This window comes from Camelus ferus, chromosome 19 (assembly GCF_009834535.1).
Source record: "Camelus ferus isolate YT-003-E chromosome 19, BCGSAC_Cfer_1.0, whole genome shotgun sequence".
Taxonomy (NCBI): domain Eukaryota; kingdom Metazoa; phylum Chordata; class Mammalia; order Artiodactyla; family Camelidae; genus Camelus; species Camelus ferus.
In genome coordinates this window covers 33,254,651-33,277,460 of record NC_045714.1, presented here as the reverse complement: position 1 = coordinate 33,277,460, position 22,810 = coordinate 33,254,651, and the positions used below count along the sequence as shown (strand labels likewise).

The 22,810-nt window shown below is 37.6% G+C and overlaps 1 protein-coding gene across 3 annotated transcripts in view; it reads left to right on the top strand.

The window, feature by feature from the left end:
* Positions 1-22,810, top strand: part of PTPRA (protein tyrosine phosphatase receptor type A) — a 116,133-nt gene that overhangs the window by 31,575 nt on the left and 61,748 nt on the right. For 2 of the 3 annotated variants that reach the window (XM_032461960.1, XM_032461958.1), the window contains exon 2: positions 2,104-2,183. In XM_032461960.1, coding sequence (XP_032317851.1) covers positions 2,157-2,183 — 27 coding nt within the window. In that variant the 5' untranslated portion in view covers positions 2,104-2,156. The remainder of the gene's footprint in view (positions 1-2,103; positions 2,184-22,810) is intronic. The other variant, XM_032461959.1, reaches the window with a different exon arrangement.

The window sequence follows — 22,810 nt, the reverse complement described above, 5'->3', positions numbered from 1 at the left end:
AAAAAAAAAAAAAAAAAGCAACCCAACCAAACAGAAACGGTTTAAGGTGGTAACCTTTATGTTATGCATATTTTAACACAATTTTTAAAAAGTGAAAAATGCTTCCCACAAAAATTTAATCAGTCGATCTGAGAAAGAGATGGGAAATTTTGTTTGTGCCAAATTTGAAGATTACAACCTGGGAAGAGCATCTCAGAAAGCTCTGATAACTGTTTCGCGGTTAGAAATCAAAGCATAGTTTTATCAGTTTTTTGAGATAGAGTGCTCTGCATTAAATGATATATTTTTGACAGTTTGCAAAATCCAGATCTAAGTGGATCATCCTGGTGGGTCATGTGACCCCTACAAGCTCAAGAAAGAATGTTATCTTTTAAGGAGTCTTGGTGCTGGAGGAATGTTGCTCTTGATGGTTGAGCAGGTATTCCTGCCGATGGGCGAGGTTTGGTTGATGCATAATGCAGATACACAGTGCACGGTGGGGTGCGAGAAGGTCAAAGGGCAGAGAAGACTTTTTTATGTTTAAATTTTTCTTATCTTGCCGTAAAATAAGAATTTTATTTCACACCACTTTTCCTTTATTTCCTTTATTTAACCTAAGTGGGTTATTTTGTGATCTTCATAAACTTTTTAAGATGGATACATAATATTCTAACAAGTGCTTACTTAGTTTATATATCCATTCCCTAGGTTTCTGAATTTTCTATATTAATAAAAGTACAGCAATGAATACCTTTCTATGTAGTTATTTACTGTATTTAGAATTGTTTTCTTTGAATAGACGTGCAGAAGTAAAGTAGATTGAAGAGTATAAACATTCTTAAGGCTCTTCATGTTGAAAGCTCTTTCACAGTGTCAGTGCAAGGTATAAGCAGCCGGTACTGTCTGATCCTCAACAGCTTTGGAACTTGTTTCTTTCTTTTTTTTTTTTTTTAATTGATGTATACTCAGTTACAATATGTTGATTTTTGGTGTATAGCATAATGTCCCAGTCATGCATATATATACATATATTCGTTTTCATACTCTTTTTGATTAAAGGTTATTACAAGATATTGAATATAGTTCCCTGTGCTATAGAGAAGAAATTTGTTTAGCTATTTTTATATATAGTGGTTAACATTTGCAAATCTCAAACTCCCAAATTTATCCCTTCCCACCCCCTTTCCCTGGATCTTGTTTTCTTAATCTTGGCTAATTTGTAGCTGAAAAATGGTCTCTCTTTGTTTCTGACCTACAGTCCTGTATGGTCTGTGGAGGGCTGTGAATTGAGGGATTTGGTTAACTCAGTACTCTGTCCAAAGGTCCAAAGGGGAAGAGAAGATAATAGTAAGAATGAGGACTCCAGAATCAGATTGACCAGGTTCAAATCCTGGCCCTACTGCTTAGCAGCTTGTGGCCTTAGGCAAATCTCTGTGCATTAGTTTATTCATCTGAATAATAAGGATAATGGTAGCATCTGCCTTATAGGGCTATTTTGAGGGTTAAATGAGGTAGAACACATGAAAACAGAGTGATGTCTGGGCCATTGCATATGCTTAAATGTTAGGTATTATTTCAATATAAATTTGATTATTTTAATATCTTAAGATTTAGAATAGGAGAGAACATTAAATTCAGACTCTAGTCTTTTTCCAAGAGAGAAAACTGAGGCTTAAAGAGGTTAATAATTTTGACCTGGGTCACATAAGCTTATAGGTTGCAGAGCTTGGACCCGAAGGTGGGTCTTTGACCAATGCAGGGATTTTCAGCCTTTGGGGATAATTCTTTGTTATGGAATGGCTGTCCTGTGATTTGTTAGATAATCAGAACTGTCTTCAGACATTGCCAGATGTCCCCTGAGGGGACCTAGTGGTTCATAAGCCACCCTACAGTAGAACAGTCCAGGTTTTGGGATTAGGGAGGAAGGACGTGAATGCAGTTCTTGTGAGGTCTTCAGTGATCTGAATAGTTAATTCACTATTTAAGATGGAGCTTTGTCCTGTGGCTCCTGGAATGTTCATCATATTCTATGAGACATCTTGTTAGCGTGTACTCCTCTCCCCAGAGCAACCGGTGGTATTCAAATAGGGCTGTTTTATCTTTCTAAATTTTTTTCCCCTTTGGTTGCAGGTGGCACGACTGAAAAAAAGGTATTTATGGAATTCCAATGAGTGGTGATGGATGATGCAGTTCAAATAACTAAGGTAAGAGATATAAAACCAGAGCTGCAAGGAGATTTTGTCACCCAAGTTAGTGTCCTCATAAAATATAGCTGAAAGCAGATTCTCTCCCACTCCATTTATTTCCAAGCTATAGGAGTATAAATAATATTTTTGTAATTAAAAATGTTATAATTATCATCCTTTAAGACAATGATTCTCAACCTGGTCATGAATCAGAATCACTTAAAGACCTTTAAGAAGTGAAAGACCAAAATCTGTGCCCTGCTGTCCTGCCCTTGTTGAGTTAGTTTCTGTGAGTAGAGCACAGGTGAGTCTGATGTGGATCCTTGTTGAGGAACTAACGCACTGAGTCAAAGAATACAATGCTCGGTCTATGTAGCATTAAATAACAACTTGTGTTATAAAGGAAAAACAGGTCTTCGTTATTCAGCTTTCCCATTGCTCTAAGTTTTGAGTGGCAGTGTAAACGAGGACTACAGCTTTGGAAAACTGTTGGGTAATTTCTGCAATGGTAAACAAACATACATGTATCCAGTAACCCAGAAATTCCACTCCAAGGTATTGAGAAGTGAAAACATGTCTACATAAAACTTGCCTGTGAATATTCACTTGTAGCTTTACTAATTATGGCAAAAAAAAAAAAAAGGGTGGATGGGGAGTAATCAAATGTCTAAAAACAGGTGAAAAGATAAATTATGATATAGTCATACACTGGGATTTCTACTCAGCAATAAAAAGGAATGAACAACTACACAACAACATGGATGAATCCTGCAGATTTGAGTGAAGGAAGCCAGACCCAAAAAAGTAGTTTTGTGTTTAGTTGCCAGAAGATATGATGATAGAAGTCAGTCTAGTGGTTCCTCTGGCAGGAGGTGGGGAAAGGAGGAGGTATGAGAGAACAGCATCAAAAAGATTTTACATGTTAATGTTTTCATATACATGTTTTTTCTTTATTTCTTGTGGCAAAATACACAAAACAAAAAGTTTACCATTTTAATCAGTTTTAAGTGTACAATTCATTGACATTAAGTAAGTATACTTGGAGGGTATAGCTCAGTGGTAGAGTGTGCGCCTAACATGCACAAGGTCCTGGGTTCAATCCCCTGTACTGACATTAAAAATAAACCTAATTACCTCCTCCCACAAGAATGAATGAATGAATGAATGAATGAATAAATAAAGTAAGTACATTTACATTGTTGTGTAGCCATCACCACCAACTATCTCTCAACTGAAATTCTGTTCCCATTAGACACTAACTCCCCATTTCCGTCTCCCCTGAGTTCCAAGGGCTAAACTAAAAATTTTTAAGTTTTAAAATGGGGCACGAGAGGAAGGTCATATCCCAGATTTCAGGCGAGTCCCTGAGATGTGCCCCACCAGGTGAGGGCTCTTGGCTTCCGCAAGAGCAAGCCATGGTAGCATAAAAGCAAGTTTATTTAGGGAGATACACGCTCCATAGACAGAGTATGGGCTATCTCAGAAGGCGAGAGGCCTCGAGATGTGGGGGTGGTTAGTTTTTAAGGACTAGGTAATTTCATATGCTAACAAGTGGGAGGATTAGTCCAGCTATTTTGGGAAAGGGGTGGGAATTACCAGGAATTGGGCCACCGCCCACTTTTTGGCCTTTTATGATCAGCGTAAGAACATTCCTGTGGGTGTGTCATTTAGCATGCTAATACATTACAATGAGTTTATAATAAGGAGGCTCAAGTTCTCCTGGAAGCAGACCTTTTCACCATTTTGGGCCTAGTAGGTTCGAACCAGTTTTTGTGGTGTCCTCAATGGCTGTGTTATTCTTTTTACTTTCAGTCATCAAACAATTTTAAAACCTCAAGCAGAGAATTGTTTAATTAGTGCATATGTATTTATGCATATATATATATATGTATGTGTATATATATATATATATGCAGTACATGTATAACATGTACCTGTGTGTGCACACCCCCTTTCTACTAGCTTTATTCTTGGCATTTGAGATTTCTTTGTTATCATTTGCTACCTAGCTGAAGAAATTGCTTTAGCCATTCTTTTAGAGCTATTTTGCTGACACATCATTTCCTTCATTTGCCAGTGTCTTTATTTCACCTTCATTCCTGAAGGATATTTTTACTCTGTGTAGTATTTTGGCTTGATTCTTTCTTTTAGCATTTGAAAAATATTGTACACTTCTTGTGGCTTCCATGGTCCCTGATGAAAAATATGCTGTCTTTCAAATTGTTTTTCTCTTACAAGTAGTGCATTGTTTTTCTCTAGCTGTTTTCAGGACTTTGTCTTTAGTTTTCAGCACTTTGAAGGTTTAATATCCTTAACTAAATTTGGAGAGTTTTCAGCCATTATTTTTCAAATAATTTTTCATCTCCTTGTTCTTTTTCCTCTCATTTTTTTTGAGGACTTTGGTGGAACAAATGTTAGATCTTTATTATTTTCCCGTAAGACTTTGAGGCTCTGTTCATTTCTTTTTAATCTCCTTCCTCTCAGTGGTACAGATTGGACATTTTCTGTTGATTTGTTTTTAAGTTCAGTGATTGTTTCTTCTGTCATTTCCATTCTGCTATTGAGCCCATGCAGTGTTTTTTGTTTTTTGTTTTTCAGTTTTAGTTACTATATTTTTTAAGTTCTAAAATTTCCACTTAATACTCTTTATATCTTCTGTTTACTGAGTATTTACAATTTCTTTTTGGAGGATTTTGAGGATATCTGCTTTAAAATCATTTCCAAATAATTTAAAATCTGTATTATCTTGGTGTTGGCATCTGTTGATTGCCTTTTCTTCATTCAAGTTGAAATTTTCATGGTTTCTAGTATGACAAGTAATTTTGGATCACATCCTAGGCATTTTGATTTTTCTGGTTCTTATTTACATCTTTTTATTTAACAGGCAGTCAACCTGTTTGGGTTTAGAACATACCCTGGCCAACTTTTGTTGCCTGTGGTTCAAAAGTCAGTTTAGTTTTCAAAGTCTTGCTATGCTATTCTGGTCTGCCCTACTTGTGAACTATGAAAAGACCAACTTGAAACCTGGGCGTTATTTCAGAACAGTATTTAGTACTGAAACGTTTTGCTGTGTTTCTGATCACTCCTACACATGGGTCACTGAGAGGTATGTCTAGGATTTTGTATCGATATTTATGGAGGAATCAGTTATCTGGCTTCCTCTTTATCATAATCTTTCCCTCATTCTCTAGTTGAGCTGGGATTGGAGCTCCACCTTGTTGTTCCAGGGTGGAAATGGAAGACAGGGCTCCACCCACATTCTCTGAAGCTGCAGCCTGGTGGGGGCGGGGGAGGTGCTGCCTCATTAATACAGGGCCGGGTTGGGAAACAGTTCCTGGTGGGAGAAGGAGGGGTGCCACTTTTTTGTTGTTTGCTTGGAATAGGACAGATATCGTCAAAATACTTCCATCTTGCTGTGCCACCCTTTTCCTGGTCCTGTGTCTAGAGAAAGCAGGCTTTTCTTGGCACTTTTTAATTTGTGCTCATTGGTATTTTCAGGTTATGAGCCTCTCCAGAGCTCAGGGCAGAACATGTTAGAAGTCAAACCAAACCAAACCAAACCAAAAATAGGAAACTTCCTGCTGGATCAGTCCTTGTGTCCCATGGTCCCTAACCAATCTACCTTCTTTTTTCTTCTTTTTAGAATGTTCTGTCGATTGCTTCATGAATTTTGTCTGGGGTTTTTTTTGTTGTTGTTGTAATTAGTGGGAGAAATAGGGTGAAATAGGCTTATTTCATCTTGTCCTGAACTGAGAAGTCCCTGTTTCACTTTTATATTATAAACATTAGTTTATGTACACTAGGCTTTCCCCTATGTACTTTTTTTCCTTAAGTACACAGTCTTGCATCTGCAAATAAGTTTTGGGGGGTTTCCCCAATAATTACATCTCATTTTGTTTTTTTACCCCATTAACTAGAACTTCTAGAAGAGAGGTCAGCAAACTGGCCCATCTTTTATATTCAGCCCACTGCTTGTTGTTTTTGTTTTTGTTTTTTTTTCTGTATGACATACAGATTCAAAGTGGGCTTTACATTTTTAAGTGGTTGGAAAAAAACTCAAAAGAATAATAATATGTGAATATTATATGAAATTTAAATTTCAATGTTCATAAAGTTTCTTTGGAGTACCGCTGGGCTCATTTATGTACATATTGTCAATGGCTGCTTTTATGGTGCAACAGCAGAGTTGAGTAGTTGCAACAGAGACTGTGTGCCAGCCCCTGTTGTAGAACATTACCAGATCATTGTAGTGGCAGTCAACATGCTTTTCTTACCCTGGTTTAATGATTTCAGTGTTTCGCTTTTCAATATGTCATTGGCTATTATTTGAGATAATTTTCTCAGCTGAAAGATTCTTTTGTTTCTAGTTTCTAAGGATTTTTGAGAAGTTGCCCTCACAAGTGTGATTCTTTTCCTTCATTCTCTGACTCATTGAATGGTACAAGCTAGGTAAATCAGAAACGAGTAGCATTTGACACCTTTCCCTCAGCTCAGGAGCAAATTCTTTATCAAATTCTGTGCAGTTTACCTCCTAAATATCTCCCTACTCGTAACACTTTTATATCTCTGCCAGTAACCTAGCCTCCTAACTGATATACCCACATCCTGACCTCTGTGCTCTATACCTATCCAGAGTGTTCATTCCAAAATGCCTGCCAGGTAAATCACCCTCTAGTAGAAGCAGAAGTCATGCGTCTATTCTTCAGAGGCTTCTTAATGCTCTTAGGTCAAAGAAAAATCTGCCTTACGTGGTCCTGACCTGCATACATCTCCAGCCTTCTCTGGTGCCATGCTCTCCCTTACTCTTTGTTCTCTAGACACAATGGCTTCTTTTAGGCCTTGCACCATTTCTGAGACCATTGGCTAGAATAGAGTTCCACAGCCTCCTTGCCTGCTTAACTCCTATTCATCTTTGATATTCCAGTTCAGGAGTCAGAAGTCCTCAGGGAGCTTTACTAAGCTCCCTGACTAGGTTAGATTTTCTTATGGGCTCTTAGAGTCCTGTAATTCTCTTCTCACATTTATCTGTTAGGTGAGTTGTTTAATGTCAGCTTTTTTGCTGCTAGACTGTAAGGTTCATGAGGGCAGGTATTCAGTTAGGTTTTGCTTACTGTTTCATTTTTAGTATCAGGACTAGAACCTAGCACAAAATGAGTGTTCAATAAATATTTTTGTCTAATGAATGCATTTTTTAAAAATCAAGAGTTTTACAAGCAGCTTTTCTGGCAATCATCAGGGTAATCATGTGGCATTTTATATTTTGAATTATTTTTGTGGGGATTTTTATTACTGTGTTTCCTGATAGTAGACTGTTGTTTAATTTCTGAAGTAAGCCTTCCTCAGTCATGTAGTATAATTATAACATATCCTGCATTTTCTTGGTTAGAATTTTAAGATTTTTTTGCAGTTACTTTGTGTGCGTGTATGTGGGTGCGCACGCACGTGCTTTGTCAGATATTGATATCAGAGTTATCCTAGTATTTTCATGGTTTATTTTATTCTGTTCTTTTATTGTCAACTTTCCTATATCTTTATGTTTTAAATGTTTCTTGCAAACAGCACATAATTGGGTTTTATGTTATTAGGTTATATAATTTCATATTTTAATTGGAGCTTTTAATTAATTTAATGTGATTAATATATTTGAATTTAAATTTGCCATCCTTGCTTTCCATTTGACACATCTGTTCTGGGTTCCTTTTTCTCTCCTCTCTTGCTTTTTGGATTAATTGGCTTTTTTATTACTATTACAGTTTTTTCCCCTCTTATCTTTGAAGTTATAGACTCTATCTATAATTTCTAGAGTGGTTACTCTAGAGATTATAACAAGTAATCTAGGCTATTAAATTAATATTAATAGTATGTTAGTACATTGGTTCTTAAACAATACAAAGATTTTGGAACATTTTAAATTTCTTTAATCTACCCCCCATATATATCTATTTTTGTTATGTATTTTAATCATATATGTTTTAAACCTCAGAAGACATTATTGTTTTTTATGATTGGTGTACATTTAGATCCACCCACATAGTACCATTTTCATTTTTCTTCACTCTTTCTGAATCTTTCGAGGATTATTTTCCTTCTGCTTGAAGAACATCCTTTAGTAATTTCTTACAATAGTTTTGCCAGTGTTGAATTTTGTTCACTTTTTTTGGTCAGAAAATTTTTAAATTTCACCTCAAGATTCTTAAAAGATATTTTTACTGGGTATAGAATTCTAGATTGGCAGTTATTTTTGCCCTTTGAAGATATTCTTTCCATTGTCTTTTGGCTTCTGTCTGTAGTAGTCAGGCTTCTACAGAGAAACAGAACCAGTAGGATATGTGTGCATGTATATATAAAAAGATTTACTTTAAGGAATTAGCTTACCCAGTTATGGCAGCTTGGTAAGTTCAAAATCTGCTGAGGGGTTTGGGCAACAGGCTGGAGATTCAAGAAAGTTGAAGTTTGAAGATAGTCTGCTGAAAAATTCCCTCTGGTTCCAGGGAAATGAGCCTTTTCTTCTGTTCAGGCCTTCAGCTGGGTAGATATAGCTCTCTCACATTATGACAGACTTTACTCAAAGTCCACCAGTTTAAATGTAAATCTCATCCCAAAATACCTGCATGGAAACATCAGACTAATGTTTGACCAAATATCGAGGGACCATGGTCCAGCCAGTTGACACATAAAATTAACCTTACAAGTCTATCCCTTGTCAACTTGGTACTCACATGCACTTCTTAAGCCATATTTAATCTCCAAATAAAGACAGTAGCAAGGCCGTGCTTCCACCACCATGTGATACATCTATCCTGCATACAGTCAAAAACTTAGCACCCCTTTTCTCAGAAGAAGATACAAATCTTTGGATGGTGTTAACTTTTCTCCTTGATATCTTGTAACTTAAATATTGAGATATAAAGTTAACAATATGTAAATACTATGATCAGCTGTTTACTCTTAATTTTTTTTGAAGAAAATATTTCTATATCTATTTTCTGTTGCTGCAAAGCCAAAGATCTCCAAACTTAGTAGTTTAAAGCAACAACCATCTACAAATAGTCCTCGACTTATAATGGTTTGACTTATGATTTTTCAATTTTATGATGGTGTGAAAGTGATATAAATTCAATACAAACCATTCTAATTTTGATTTTTTTTTTTCTAGCAATATATGGTACAGTACTTTCTTGTTATGCTGGACAGCAGCAACGAGCCATAGCTCCCATGTCAGCCACATAATCACAAGGATAAACAACATATACACTTAGAACCATTCTGTTCCCATTAAACCATTCTTGTTTTTCACTTTCAGTATAGAGTTCAATAAATTACAGGAGATACTGAGCAGTTTATTACAAAATAAAATGTTGCTCAACTGTTGGCTAATGTAAGCACTCTAAGCATGTTTAAGATAGTCTAGGCTATTGTGTTTGGTAGGTTAGATTACTAAATGCATTTTGGGCTTAGGCTTTTTTCAACTTAAAATAAGTTTATCTGGACATAACCCCACCAAAAGTCAAGTAAGATCTGTAATTCGTTTTCAGTGCTGTGAATCAGAGCCTGTGCTGGGTTTGCTGTTTGGTTCCTCTGTGGTCTTGACTGGAATTATTCCTACAGCTGTAGTCAGCTGGTGGTTATTCTGGAGTTGAGATTGTCTCAAGCACATGTCTGGCTGTTGGTGTTAACTTCTGCTGGAGCTCTCTATGTAAAGAGGTCAGCCAGGGCTTCTTCACATTATGGCAGCAGTGTTCCCAGAGAGCCAAATGGAAGCTGCAAAGTCTTTTAAGGCCTCAACTTCAAAGTTATGCCATCCCTCCCACTGCATTTTATTGACTCAAGCAAGTCATAAGGCAAGCTCAAATTGAAGAGGTGGGGAAATAAATGTTATCTTTTGGTAGGAGGAGTACCGAAGTCTCATTATAAAAGGTGTACACCCAGGAATTGGAGGGATGTTTGTAGCCACCTTTGCAGTCTGCCACAATATCTCTTTTTTTTTCTTCTGAATACTTAAATTTTTTAAAGAAAGAAAATTCTTTTATTTTCAGAAGTATTACTTTGTTGTATTTAGACACAGACTTCCATTTTATTTATCTGCTTGGGGTTCCTAAAATTTCTTAAGTCTGTGGCTTGATGTCTTTTGTCAGTTTTGGAGAATTTTAGCCTTTGTCTCTTCAAATATTTCTTCTGTTTCATTTCTCTCTTCTTGACTGGGACTCAGATTACATGTGGGTTAGATCATCTCACTTATATTCTCTGTAGTTCATATCCTCTCATCTCTTGTGTATTTTTGATCCTCTTGCCTCCCTCTACTTTGTTCTGGATACTTCTTTTTGACCTATCTTTCATTTCATGAATTCTCTCTTCAGCTGTATTTTATCTGTTCTTAAATCCTTCTGTTGAAATCTTTGTTTTTAATAGATTTCTATTGAAATCGGTTGTATTTTCTCAGTTATAAAATTTCTGTTTGGTGAGGTGTTGTGTTTTTGAGTTCTACCATTACATTTTTAATAGCATTGACTCTTCGCTGAAATTCTCAATGCTGTGGTACCATTCTTGTCTGTTTTCTATAGATTCTCATGTTATTTCCTCATGGACCAGATGTTATATTTTTAAAGTTGTTTGTAGAAATAATATGAGACCCAGGATGATATCTTCCTTTAGAGGATTTATATTTGTTTCTGGGCTTGCCTAGGGATCAGGAATTATTTTAATCCAGTTTCAGCGATTGAGTTACTTTTAAGCAGGGGTAGGTTGACTTCAGTCTATTACGTGGGATACCTGTTATGTGTGGGAAGCTTTGCTAGGTGCTGGGTCGGTCATGTGAGCAAAGTAGACAAGGTCTTTGATTCACATGGAGCACAGTCTTGATTATAATTGACAGGTAAATACATATGCAATTAAGTTTTTTGAAAGCAATGAATAGACTGTTATGGTAATGAATATTTGGAGTGAGGAGGGAGTGAGCATGGTCCTATTATAACTAACTGGGGCAGGTTTTGTTTAAGCTGAGACCTGGCTGATGTGAGAGGATCAGGAGCAGAAGCTTTCAAACAGCAGCAGTGCCAGTATAAAGAATGAATGGCAAGAAAAAAAATGGGGAGGGAGAAAGGTGGGGGAGAGAATTGGGATTCACTTAGAACCATAACAATGAGTTCTGGGGGACAGTACCGCCACCTTCACCCCACCACACCATTTTTCTTTCATTTCCCTTTAGAAAGATTAGTGAATTGGAAATTGACAAATCTAGGTTCTAGATCTAGCTCTGTGATCTTTGACAAGTTTACCTAATTCTTCATTCAAAGCAACATGGAGGGAGAGGAGAAGCAGAGGACAGAGGAGAAGCAGAGGACAAATGTGGAGGTGGGATGACTAGTAATAAAAGGAGCACATGAAGAGAGAGACCATGTCAGATTTCTTTGTGTTCTTCACAAGTTTATACTGTTTGGCATGTATAGTAGACATTCTACACCTGTAGACTCAGCAAAATGAGAACAGATCAGATCACGTTTTTAATGGGAAATTAATCATAGAAGAGAAGAATAAGGATTTTCCATTTTATTCTTCTACTGAAAGGAAAGAGTAAATGAATCAAAATGAAGAAAAGTCATATTCATCTACCTCCTGGATGATAAGTTTTATTGGCTAGCCTGAAATGTGTGGGTAACATGAGAATGGTGGGTGAGAAAACACTTGAGATGTGAGCGCCTCAGGGACAGGAGCCTCTCTCTCCTTTGCATCCCCACCTGGCACAAGACAAGGAGTTTAGCTGAACAGATTAACAAATGAGTGGTTCCCTGCTTTGAAGCAACTTTGGCTGTCCTTACCTTGCCAGACAGGTTTACCATCCATTTGCTTTGTATAACTTCCAGGAAGAAGTTAGGAAACTATTTCCTCTTATAATATTACCAGCCCGAACTTCTGATCTGATTTATGGATTATAGAATTTAAATTTCTTCATAGCTAGCACTCAGAGAACATGTTGTTACACTGAGATAAGCAAGATCATACTCATAGAGCCTTGTGAAATGTATTCTGCCTCTGACCATAGAACCTAGGTCTCGAGCTGAAATTTGAGAGGGAAAGATGGAAACTTAGTAGAGTTATACTCCCCGTTTCTTAATTTTCCAGCCATTATGTGAGGTTTTCTTTTTCTAGAAAGAGACTAATTTGGAATAAGAATGAATTCGCATCAGTAAAAGCAAAGCTTTAAGTAGGTCATCTGACTTTGCTTTTGTGCTCCACATTCACTCTGGTTATAAAAAGGCCTTTCATGAATTTTCTAGGCTTTCATCACTGCCAGACTCTCCACAGGCATTGTGAAAGAATTAAACTACCCCACACCCCCCATGCCTGTCTCATGGACTCTTTCGTAGAGTACACACTGCACTGTGTTTAGCTCAGCAGGAGCTCTTTGCAGACACTGAATATATGAACAGTCCTCCTCCCAGATGAGAGAATTCAGTATTGATTAGTGCCATAGCCACAAAAGTCAGTGTCCACCAGTATATAATAGATATTAGTGACTTGCAGCCTGATTTTTGCCAAATTAGTAGGCCAAAGTTTGTTTACGTTAAAGTTGTAAATAAAATTGGCCAGTAGATAATTTCTGTCTAATCAGTTGGATAGGAGGTTGATGACTGCTTCAAACAGCCGACATCCTCTTAATTAACTTTTTAAAAGAAGATAATCAGCGCTGAAATAGTTTAAGTTTTGCCTGCAGGAGTAGAGGAGGAAAGTAAACATGGAAATTTGAAGGGATGGTAATGAAACAGCTTGTGGCATTACTGGGAGTAGTTAAGGATTTACATTTTACTGGCACTGAGACCCGTATATCTCAAGGAAATTACAACTACAGTTGGTTCTTGGACAACATGGGTTTGAACTGTGCAGGTTCACTTATATGTGGATTTTTTTTCAGTAGTAAATACTACATGATCCACAGTTGGTTGAATTCCGAGGGTGAGGAAACACGGATGTGGAAGGCCAACTATCCGTTATATGTGGATTTTCAACTTCATGGTGGGTTGACATTCCTAATCCCCATTTTTTCCAAGGATCAACTCTATGTAAGAGTTAGCCACTTCTATTTATTTTTTTCAAGGACTTCAGCCTATCAGTTACAATGAATTCCAAACAGTTCTGGTGAAATTAGTCTCTTGAGGGCTTTCCAGTTTATTTACTCTATTGTTCCTACTATAAAATATTCTCCAATAGCTTCTGAGTTTTTAGTCACTTAAATCCTTTATTTTTTCTAATTGTTAGTATCTCCTATCAAGGCTAGACTCTGGTTCAGCAGTTCAGCTATTTTCTTGCTAGTACTCAACCCTGTTGCTTATAGTTCTGTTACATTGACCCAAGAAAACTTTAATTCTGTATCTTCTCCAAAACATCACTGCTTAGAGCACTTTTTTCTAGGCCCTTAGGGCTGCCCACTGTCAACATTTACAGCCATTTTCTGCAGCAGCAGTATTAGTCTTATCAACTCTTAAAACTTTATCCCACGATCTCCTCTTTTTTTTTTTGCTTTTAATTTTGCTATGTACTTCACAGAAAATCTTGAAGATAAAAGCTCCCTCACTTTTCTACCAGTTCTCTTTATTTTTCTTGTATACCTTCCTTTTCTTTCTGTCTGATTCCTTCTTACCAGCATTTATAATTTATATGATAATATAAATTATCATAATAATTTTATATGATTTATATTATGATTTGTTCTCTTAACCTAACAAGCACTCTCCTGAGTGCAAATCAATGGCTATTTTTACTGGGTATAAAAACCTTTATCTTGTCACCTTGATAGCTCCCCTAATAATTTGCCTATATGTTCTTGTGGATTTTCTGTGTAAATGATAATATTTCCTGAAAATATGTAATCTTATCTAATTTTTATGATTCTCATTTCTTTTTCTTACTGCAAAGGCTGGGACCTCTCATACTGTTTTTCTTCTTTCTTTTTTTTAATTGAAATATAGTCAGTTTATAATGTGTCAATTTCTGCTGTACAGCATAATGTGTCAGTCATACATACACATATCTCATATATTATGAATAGAATAGTGGGTCAGCTTGTCTTATCCTTATGTTAAAGGGAATACTTTCAGTGTTTCCCCGTTGAAGATGGTAATTGCAAAGTTTTGTTGCTTTAAAATAACTTTTATTAGGTTAAGAGGTTTTTCTTTAATTCCTAATTGAGAGATTTTTTAAAAATCATGAATTCATGTGTTTTAATCCAGTGGTTTTTCTACATTAATTGAAATGATTATATGATCTTCTTTAATATGGGTGAGTTATACTTATAGATTTCATGTTAAAACATCCTTGTACACCTTGGATAAACTCAAATTGATCATAGGTTACCTTTTTTATATACCAAATTCAACTTGTTAATATTTTGTTTAGGATATTTCAATCTTTGTTATTGAGTGGAAGTGGGCCTTATAATTTCCTTTCCTGTAACATTTTTGTCCTATTTTAGTGTCAGGTTTCACTCACCTTTTAGAACGAGTTGGGAATTATTTCCTCTTTTTTTCTCAACTAATTCCAAAATGATGTTTGCTAGCACCAATGTGCACATGGTGGAACAAGCTCCCCCCAAATGGCTGCCACCAGTGTCTGTGTCCCCAGGGTGAGTTCCAGTTGCCTCATGCCTCTCTGGGAGGCTCTCCAAGATGAGCAAGTAGCTCTGTCCCAGGCTCCTTTCAAATTACTACTTCTGTCCTGGATCCCGAAGCATGAGACTTTGTGTGCACCTTTTAAGAGGTTATTTCCCATAGCCCTCTGGGACCTCCTGTAAGTAAGCCCCTGGCCTTCAAAGCCAAACTATCTGGGAGCTTGTCTTCCTGTGCAGGACCCCTGGGCTGGGGAGCCCGATGTGAGACTCAGACCCCTTGCTGCTTGGGGTGAACCTCTGCAATTATAGTTGTCCTCATTTATGGATCTCACACCCATCTTGTGTGGTTTCCTTCTTTATTTCTTTAGCTGTAGATCTTTTCTGCTAGATTCCAGTCTTTCACATCAATAGTTACTCTTCAAATAATTCTAATTTTGGTGTGCCTGCGAGAGGAGGTAAGCTTAGTGTCTTCCTAATCCACCATCTTGGCCAAGCTTCATCCCTAGTTTGTTTCTAAAATTTATTTTATGCATATAACCTGTACTATATTCTGATTTCATATATCCAATAGTTTACTCCAAGGTATGCTTTAAGCAGAACAAATACTTTTCCATATTGTCCTTTGTCTTTATCTGCAGTATGTTTATACCAAACTGTTTTGTTTAATGAAGTAATGTAATTGACCTCCTTGCCTCCAATCTCATCTTTTCTCTAGGCCCCAATAGGTGTAACTCGAAAATAGAATTTAACAATTTCTTGCAGCATTAATGGTAATTTTCATTGTCTACCTAAGTTTATCTATGGAAACAAGCTTCTCTTGAGAGCTTCAGACTCTGCCCTTTATTTTGGACCTTTATTGCACTTTCTCTCAATAGAAGACCTAAAATGAAAGTTGATTTCTTTGTTCCAGGTCTTCTTCAGAAGCCCTTCAGCAGTTTTTCAGATTCTTCTCTCTCACTGGCAAGGATTCAGTGTGCTGTTCCTGCTCCACCCTCCCTTGGTGGCATGTATCAGTTTTTTACTCATCAACACCCACCTACTCCTGCCTCCTGTGCTTGTCACGTGTCTCCTGCCTGGCTTGCTCACTGCTGCTTTTGTCAGTCTTAACAGCTGCCTTCTTCCATTCTTTGGCTTACTGCCTGACTTTCATGGCAGCTGCTCTGTCGTTGCCTCTCTGCCATTCTGCTCCTTCTCCTACCCTTCACCCCCACCGCTTCCCCATGTAGGTACAGTATGTCCTGTAGTGCTGGCCATTCTCAGTGTTCAGAACTAAGCTCATCACCTTCCCTGTGGTACATCCCAAAGTGATCATCCTCCTGTTTACAGTATTTAGATTCCTCTAAGTCAGATACCTGGGCCTTCCTTACCTCTGGCATCTCATTGTTAAGTCTCCAGTTCTGCCCCTGTAAACTTATCAGCCCTGCTCTGAGGTCCTCCTGGTCTGTTGGCTAGATTACTCCTGAAGGCTTTCATCAGCAACCCTCCTAACCTCAGACCACACCACTGTCTACCCTACTGTCAGTCATTGTTTTTAAAACCCGATTGTTATGGTCACCCTCCCTGTGTTAAAGCTTTTTGTGGTTCCTCAGTGTATTCAATGGAAAGTCAAAACTTCTTATTGTGGCCTACAGGCCCCTTTGTCATCTGTTCACTGCTGCTTCTGGCCTCATCTCCCGCATTTCTTTTACATATCTTCACAGACCTCAATCTTTCATGTCTGCCGTTTTCACATTCATTTAGCAGATGTTTATTGAGGTCCTGTTTGATGCCTTACCTAGTTCTTTAGCCATTTCTGGAGTCAGATAGGCTTTTTCAAGCTTCAAAGACCTCTCTGCTTAAAAAAACTGTTTCTTGTTTCGACCCTTCTCTTGGCTAACTGCTTTTTGTCCTCCCAAGCTCATCTCAAGCAGTAACCCTTCTAAAAATTCCTTCTCTGGTCTGCAGTTCCAGCATCTCACTTCACTGTTAACTGACTAGCCTTATGCCAGGTGAATTTTTCAGGGTTTGGATAGTTCATTTGTGCCTCACTACTGGTTTGTGAACTCCTTGATGATAATCTATATCTAGTCCATATCTAATCTGTCTGTATATTCTCAGTGTCTGGTGAAACAAGAAAGGAAGATCATGAACTTTGGAGTTTTAAAAGCCCTGAGTTTCAGTTCTGGTAGCCACTTAATAGGTATGTGGCCACGAGCAAATTCCTTAACCTCTGTGATCCTTAGAGTCTTCATTTGTAGAATGGAAAAACAATGTCTAACTCCTAAATTGGTTGGGGGGATTAATTGGGTTAAAATACATAGAATGCCTAGTACAAGTGCCTACCTGCCTACCACATAGCAGGCAACCAAGGGTGTAGTTGTAAAAATAGTTTTTCTTCTTAATAATAAATAATAAAATGTTGACTGAGCAATTAGCTGAAGGAACTGAACTGAACTCTCCTTCTAGGTGCCTTTTCTCGAATCAGAGAGCTTAAACAGCTCTCGAAGAAGACCCTGGCAGAGCTTAACAGTCCTAGCTGCCATTTCTTTGTTCCTCCCACACCTGGGAGACATCCTTCAATAGTCTTTAAGCTTTTGAAAGGTCAAATAGTACTATGTAAAGAAAAGTCAGGTAGACTTGGATTTGAAATCTACTTCTACAACTACCAGCTATGTGACCATCTCTCAGTTTATCTTCAAAATGGGAGTAAGAGGAGTATCTCTCTTGTAGATGGCTGTGAGATTTAACTGAGAGAAAAGGCCAGATATTGAAATAAATATGTACCCGACCCTTGATCATATTTTATCAGTACTAATGTATCTTTGAATAGATGGACCCTGAAGGGAAGCTGTCAGAGCCTGAGTCTAAACTCTGGGGAATGTGCAGATTGGCTGAGCTCCCCTTTGCTAGTGGAAACTTCATAATATTGATTCCTTATAACATTTTTTTCTTTAGCAAATGTAGGCAGCATTGTGCTTCCTGGCAAGAGCTCCTTCCAGAGCACCCTCAGCATTTCTCTTCCTCATCCATCACAAGTCATAATGTTAGGAGTTGGTCATCTTACCCTATAATTATAACTGTCTGTATCGGGATTAGGGTTGGTTGCATGTATCAGAAAATATATTTCTTTCTTGTGTATATGAAATCTGAAAGTAAGCAGGGCTGGTGTGGCAGTTCAGCAGTGTCATTAGAGAACCCAGTCTCTTTCTAGCTCTCTGTTCTGTTATCTTGAAAGTCACTTCAGGGTCTTAATGGCTGTTCCTGGGGCTCTAATCATCACATCTAAATTCTAGATTACTGGAGACAGGACAGGGAAAAAAGATGCCCACCCTCCCTTTTAAACTACCTTCCTAGAGCTCTCATAAAATACTTTTCCTTTTACCTCCTTGTTCAGAACTTAGTTACTTGTCCACACCTAACTGAGGAATGGATGTGTTCTCCTTAGTACTAGCACACAATTTTCTTTCTTTCTTCCTCCCCTTACTCTTAGGTGAAAATGGCATGTCTCTTAGGACCTCAGGGTTCATTGATGGGGAGTGTATGTCTGGGCAAGGAGTGTTTTTCTTTGGCCAGAAGCGAAAAAAAAAAAAAAACAACTACCGTAACAGATGTGTAGTATGGCTCTGATGGTTCCTTCATCTTGGGTGCAGGATACATATTTCAAATAATTCACCCCTGAAATGTGTGTAAGCATGTATAATTGATTGTTTATAAATTTAACATCCAAGGTTTCTGTGGTTCAAGAGAGACTCCCTATCCCACAAGGTAAGCAGCATGGTAAATTGTGGTAAAACCAATATTAGCATCATAGGGTTGGGGAGGATTAAGTGAGAGGAGGCGATACAAAACACAGTGCAGGCTGGGCTTTGAGATGGGACAGCAGTTGTGAGTGATTTAACAGTTAATGAGCACTGCCTACCACCCACGTCCCCGCTGCAAAATTCAGACCCTCCTCATGATTCCCTGGAGAATATCTCAGATCTCTGATGCTGAATTTGAATTTTACAAACGTTTAGGAAATGTTCTTAGACACTCAAATATCAGGAAAACAATAATTGTGATTTCTCAGAACTTCCTTTGTTGTTTGTCCTAAGGCTTTTAAGAATTGCTAATGACATCTTGGTTTTCTTCTGTTATCTGAATGTTAAACTGCCCTGATTGAGTACCCTAATGTATGTGCAGTGGAAACACATTTTTTTAAGTAAGAAATATCTTTGTAATGAAAAAAGAACTGCATATTAGCCCTTTGGGTGTGGTGGGGTAGGAGAAAGAACACAGTGTGTGTGCCTTTGTGACCAATAAATTAGGGAACTACCCAGACCTTCATGACTCATCTCCCAACGCCTCCCTGCTCAGTTATTCTATACTCACATACCAAAGGCTTACGTTACGATTCACAAGTGTTTTTGAAAAAATGGAAAAATGTATAAGCTCGAGTTTTTTTTATTATTTGGCTTTCCTGAAATACATAATTCTGTCCTTACTTAGGGCACTGTTACCCTATCAAAAATAACATATAAGAAAGAAAAAGATGTCTAAAGAGCCTCCTCATTCTGTTTAACAGCTGCATAGTATTCTATTCATGAATATGCCATAATTTATTTATGTCTCCCTCTCCCATTGATAAACATTTAGGTTTGTTGTTTGTTTTTTTTTTTTTTTTTTGGTCTTTTTGTATTGCAAACAGTGCTGCACTGAGTAATCTTGTACATAAGTCACTTTTAAAGTGTATCTGTAAAGTTCTCAAGTAGAATTGTGTCAAGGGGTTGGTACTTTAATAATTGAGATAAATATCTACAGATCGTATGAGAGTGCTTGTTCACACAAACCCTTGCCAATGTGGTGTTGTTAAAGATTTTTATATTTGCCTGTGTGATAGGTGAAAAATGATACCCCAGTATAGCTTTAATTTGGCTTTCTCTGATCATGAGTGAAGTTGAGCATCTTTTATTTAAGATGACTATTTGGTTTTCTATAAATTGTCTGTTTCATCTCTTTTGCCATCTCTTAATCTTTAATTAACGGCTGTAAAAATGTTAAAAAAAAAAAAAAGGAGCCCTTTATGTATCAGGGAAATTAGACCTTTGTGAGTGAGTTGGAAATACTTTTAAAGAGCTCATTCTTTTAAAATATGGAGGTAGTTGTTCTAGTGGAATGGTGAAAAAGAAGCCAGATTGCCATGGAGACAACTCCTTCTAGAAATTTGGCTGTGAATTGGAGTAGAGAGAATGCTAGCTGGAGGACTGAAGTAGATTGAAAAGGATTCTTCTTTTCTTTGAGAAATTCTTAATTGTGTTTAAATGCTGTTATGAAAGGGAGGAGTTAAATCTAGGAGACGGTCGTAGGGGATCTATAGGACAAGGTTCCTAGGGGACTGAGATTCGTGGGAGGAATTGCAGAGAAGGAGGAAATTTGTAAACAAGGTGACTGTGAGTTAAGGCTGTGCCGGTCCGGTGGCTTTTGTTTTCTCTAAGGTGAAGGTAAGACCAGTAGCCAAGGATGTGAGAGGAGATGTCTGGAGAGGAGAGGAGGTTCTCTGAAATCATTGCTGTGGAGGATTGGGGGGGGGGAATGAGTAGGGAAATACAGAAAGATTACAGAAAGTGTTCAGAGTTCCACTGAGGCAGAAATAGTGGTATCAATCTTGTGGGTTGTTTGATTTTCTTAAGGAGCATTTGGCAGTCCAAGTGTAGGGCTGACAGTTGGATTAGTTCAAGATTTGGGGTTATTTTCCCCATGTAGGTGTAACAGAAGAAAAACGTAGCTAAAGAATTTAGGATATTAGCAAGGGAGTGAACTGACACCAAGTTTTCTTGGTTGTGTAGGAAGGGAAATAAAGACTGGATGAGATACTGGAAAGAACGTTCAAGGGAGGTTCAAGAGACACAAAGCCTGGAGGAGGTCAGAGAACAGATGCAGTAGACATAATAGAGTGAGAACTGTGAGGGTAAGGGTGTCGGCTGCAGAGCGGGAAGGTGGGGTTCAGTGGGAGAACTTTTCCTGGTGCTGACAAAACCTAGAGGGCAGCCATTGTCATGACCAGCCCCCAAGGAGTGGAGGGATAAGGTGGTTGGAATTGAGTAAGTCAGGGAACTCAGAGGCTTGTCTGGATGTGAATTGTGGTGACTGTCATCTCTGGGGATGTTGAACAGTCTTCCAGTAGAATATTAGGACTTTGGGGTGGGAAGAAAACTGTGAGCCACATTGCAGTGTCGTCAGAGACAAGTGAGTACCAGAAAAAGCCCTCAGGAACAATGGCTGTTAGAGCAGACTCCAGGAAGAATGGTTTGCATATGGCATCCTTGGGGACTGAGGAAGCCTGTATCCTGACAGATTTGGATACTCAGAATAGAAGACGTGGATACCAGAAGAGGAGAAGTAAAGCATGGGTGTGGCTGAAGGTTAGTCAGGCGGTCAGGAAGTCACAGGAATTTACCTGAGGGTCTTCATATTCTCTGGGAAGAATGAGATCTTCACTACGGTTTTCCTGGTTGTGATCTATGGATATATCTTGTTAGTGACATGGATCTTAAATTCTGACCTACCTCTCCCTAGTTTCTGCATGCAAGTCCTCTCCAACTTGGCACCTGCTATGCATTTGTTCTTTTCCCTTGTATCTTTTGCTTCTCTTTCTTCTGCACTTTCCTTCTTTTAGTTTTGCTTCTTATATTCATTCTGTGTAGTGAAATCTGTTTTCTTTTTAACTCTTATTATTTTTATTTATAAAAAGATGCTCTTTATCTGAAAAATCTTATAAGTACAATATAAAGAAAATAAAAATCAGAAAGTACTGTGCCAAAATGTTTGTAGGTTTTTCCTTCCGGTCTTACTTTCATGCCTATACATTCATATGCATATATACATGTATAACTTTAGCTGAGATCAAATGGTAGATTCGGTTTTGATCTGGCTTTTATTTTTAAGCTTAAAAATGAAGGGTTTGTTGTATTTTCTTAAATTCTTTGAATGTAGCGTATCAAACAGCAACAGTTATCATCTTGAATAGCAGCATGATACTAATTAGCAACTTTCCCCTTTTTTCCCCACTGTTGGATATTTGGATTGTTTCTGTTTTCCACTTAGTGAATATCTGTATATCATTTTAATCTGAGTTTCAGATTATTTACATTTATTCAAGAATAGTAACTTAGAAATGGATCAGAGAACAATGTGGACACCTTTAAGATTCTAGTGTAATCTTTCTGGAAAGGAGTTTGTTATTATAGGCTAATAGGCCTTCCCACCAGCATTTGAGTTCTTTTCATGAGACTCTTGCCAGCTTCAATATTTCATGTCATTCATCTTTTCTAATTTGGAAAGTAAGTAAAAATGTTCTCTTATTATATTCCTTTGGTTAGTGGGGATGGTCAACACTTTTTCGTATATTTTCTTAGCTGTTTTTCTCTTCTGTAAAATACCTATTTAGGTTCTTCACATTTTTCAAAGTTAGAATCTTAAAGTTATATTATTTATAAGATAAGAGTTCTTGTTTTAATCCTTTGTCTTACTTGTTACAATTTTCCCAGTTCAGTGCCTTTTTAAAAAAAGAATAGACTTTATTTTTTAGAGCAGTTTTCAGTTCACAGCACAATTGAGCAGAAAGTATAGAAAATTCCCAAATATTCCCTGCTTCTACACACACACGTCCCCCACTGCTGACATCCTGCACATTTATTACAGTCGATGAACCTATATTGACATCTTATCACCCGAAGTCCATAGTTTACATTAGGGATTGCTTCTCGCATTATACATTCTGTGGGTTTGGAAAGATGTTTAATGACATGTATCCACCATTGTATTACCATACAGAATAGCTTCACTGCCCTTAAAGTCTCTGTGCTTCACCTTTTCATTTTGCTCTCCTCCCTAACCCAGCAACCACTGATGATTTTACTGTCTCCATAGTCTTGCCTTTTCAAGAATGTTATATAGTTGGAATCATACAGTAGGTGGCATGTTCATATTGGCTTCTTTCACTTAGTAATATGCATTTAAGTTTACCCCATGTCCCTTAATAGCTTGATAGATCATTTCCTTTTCATACTGAGTAATATTCCATGGT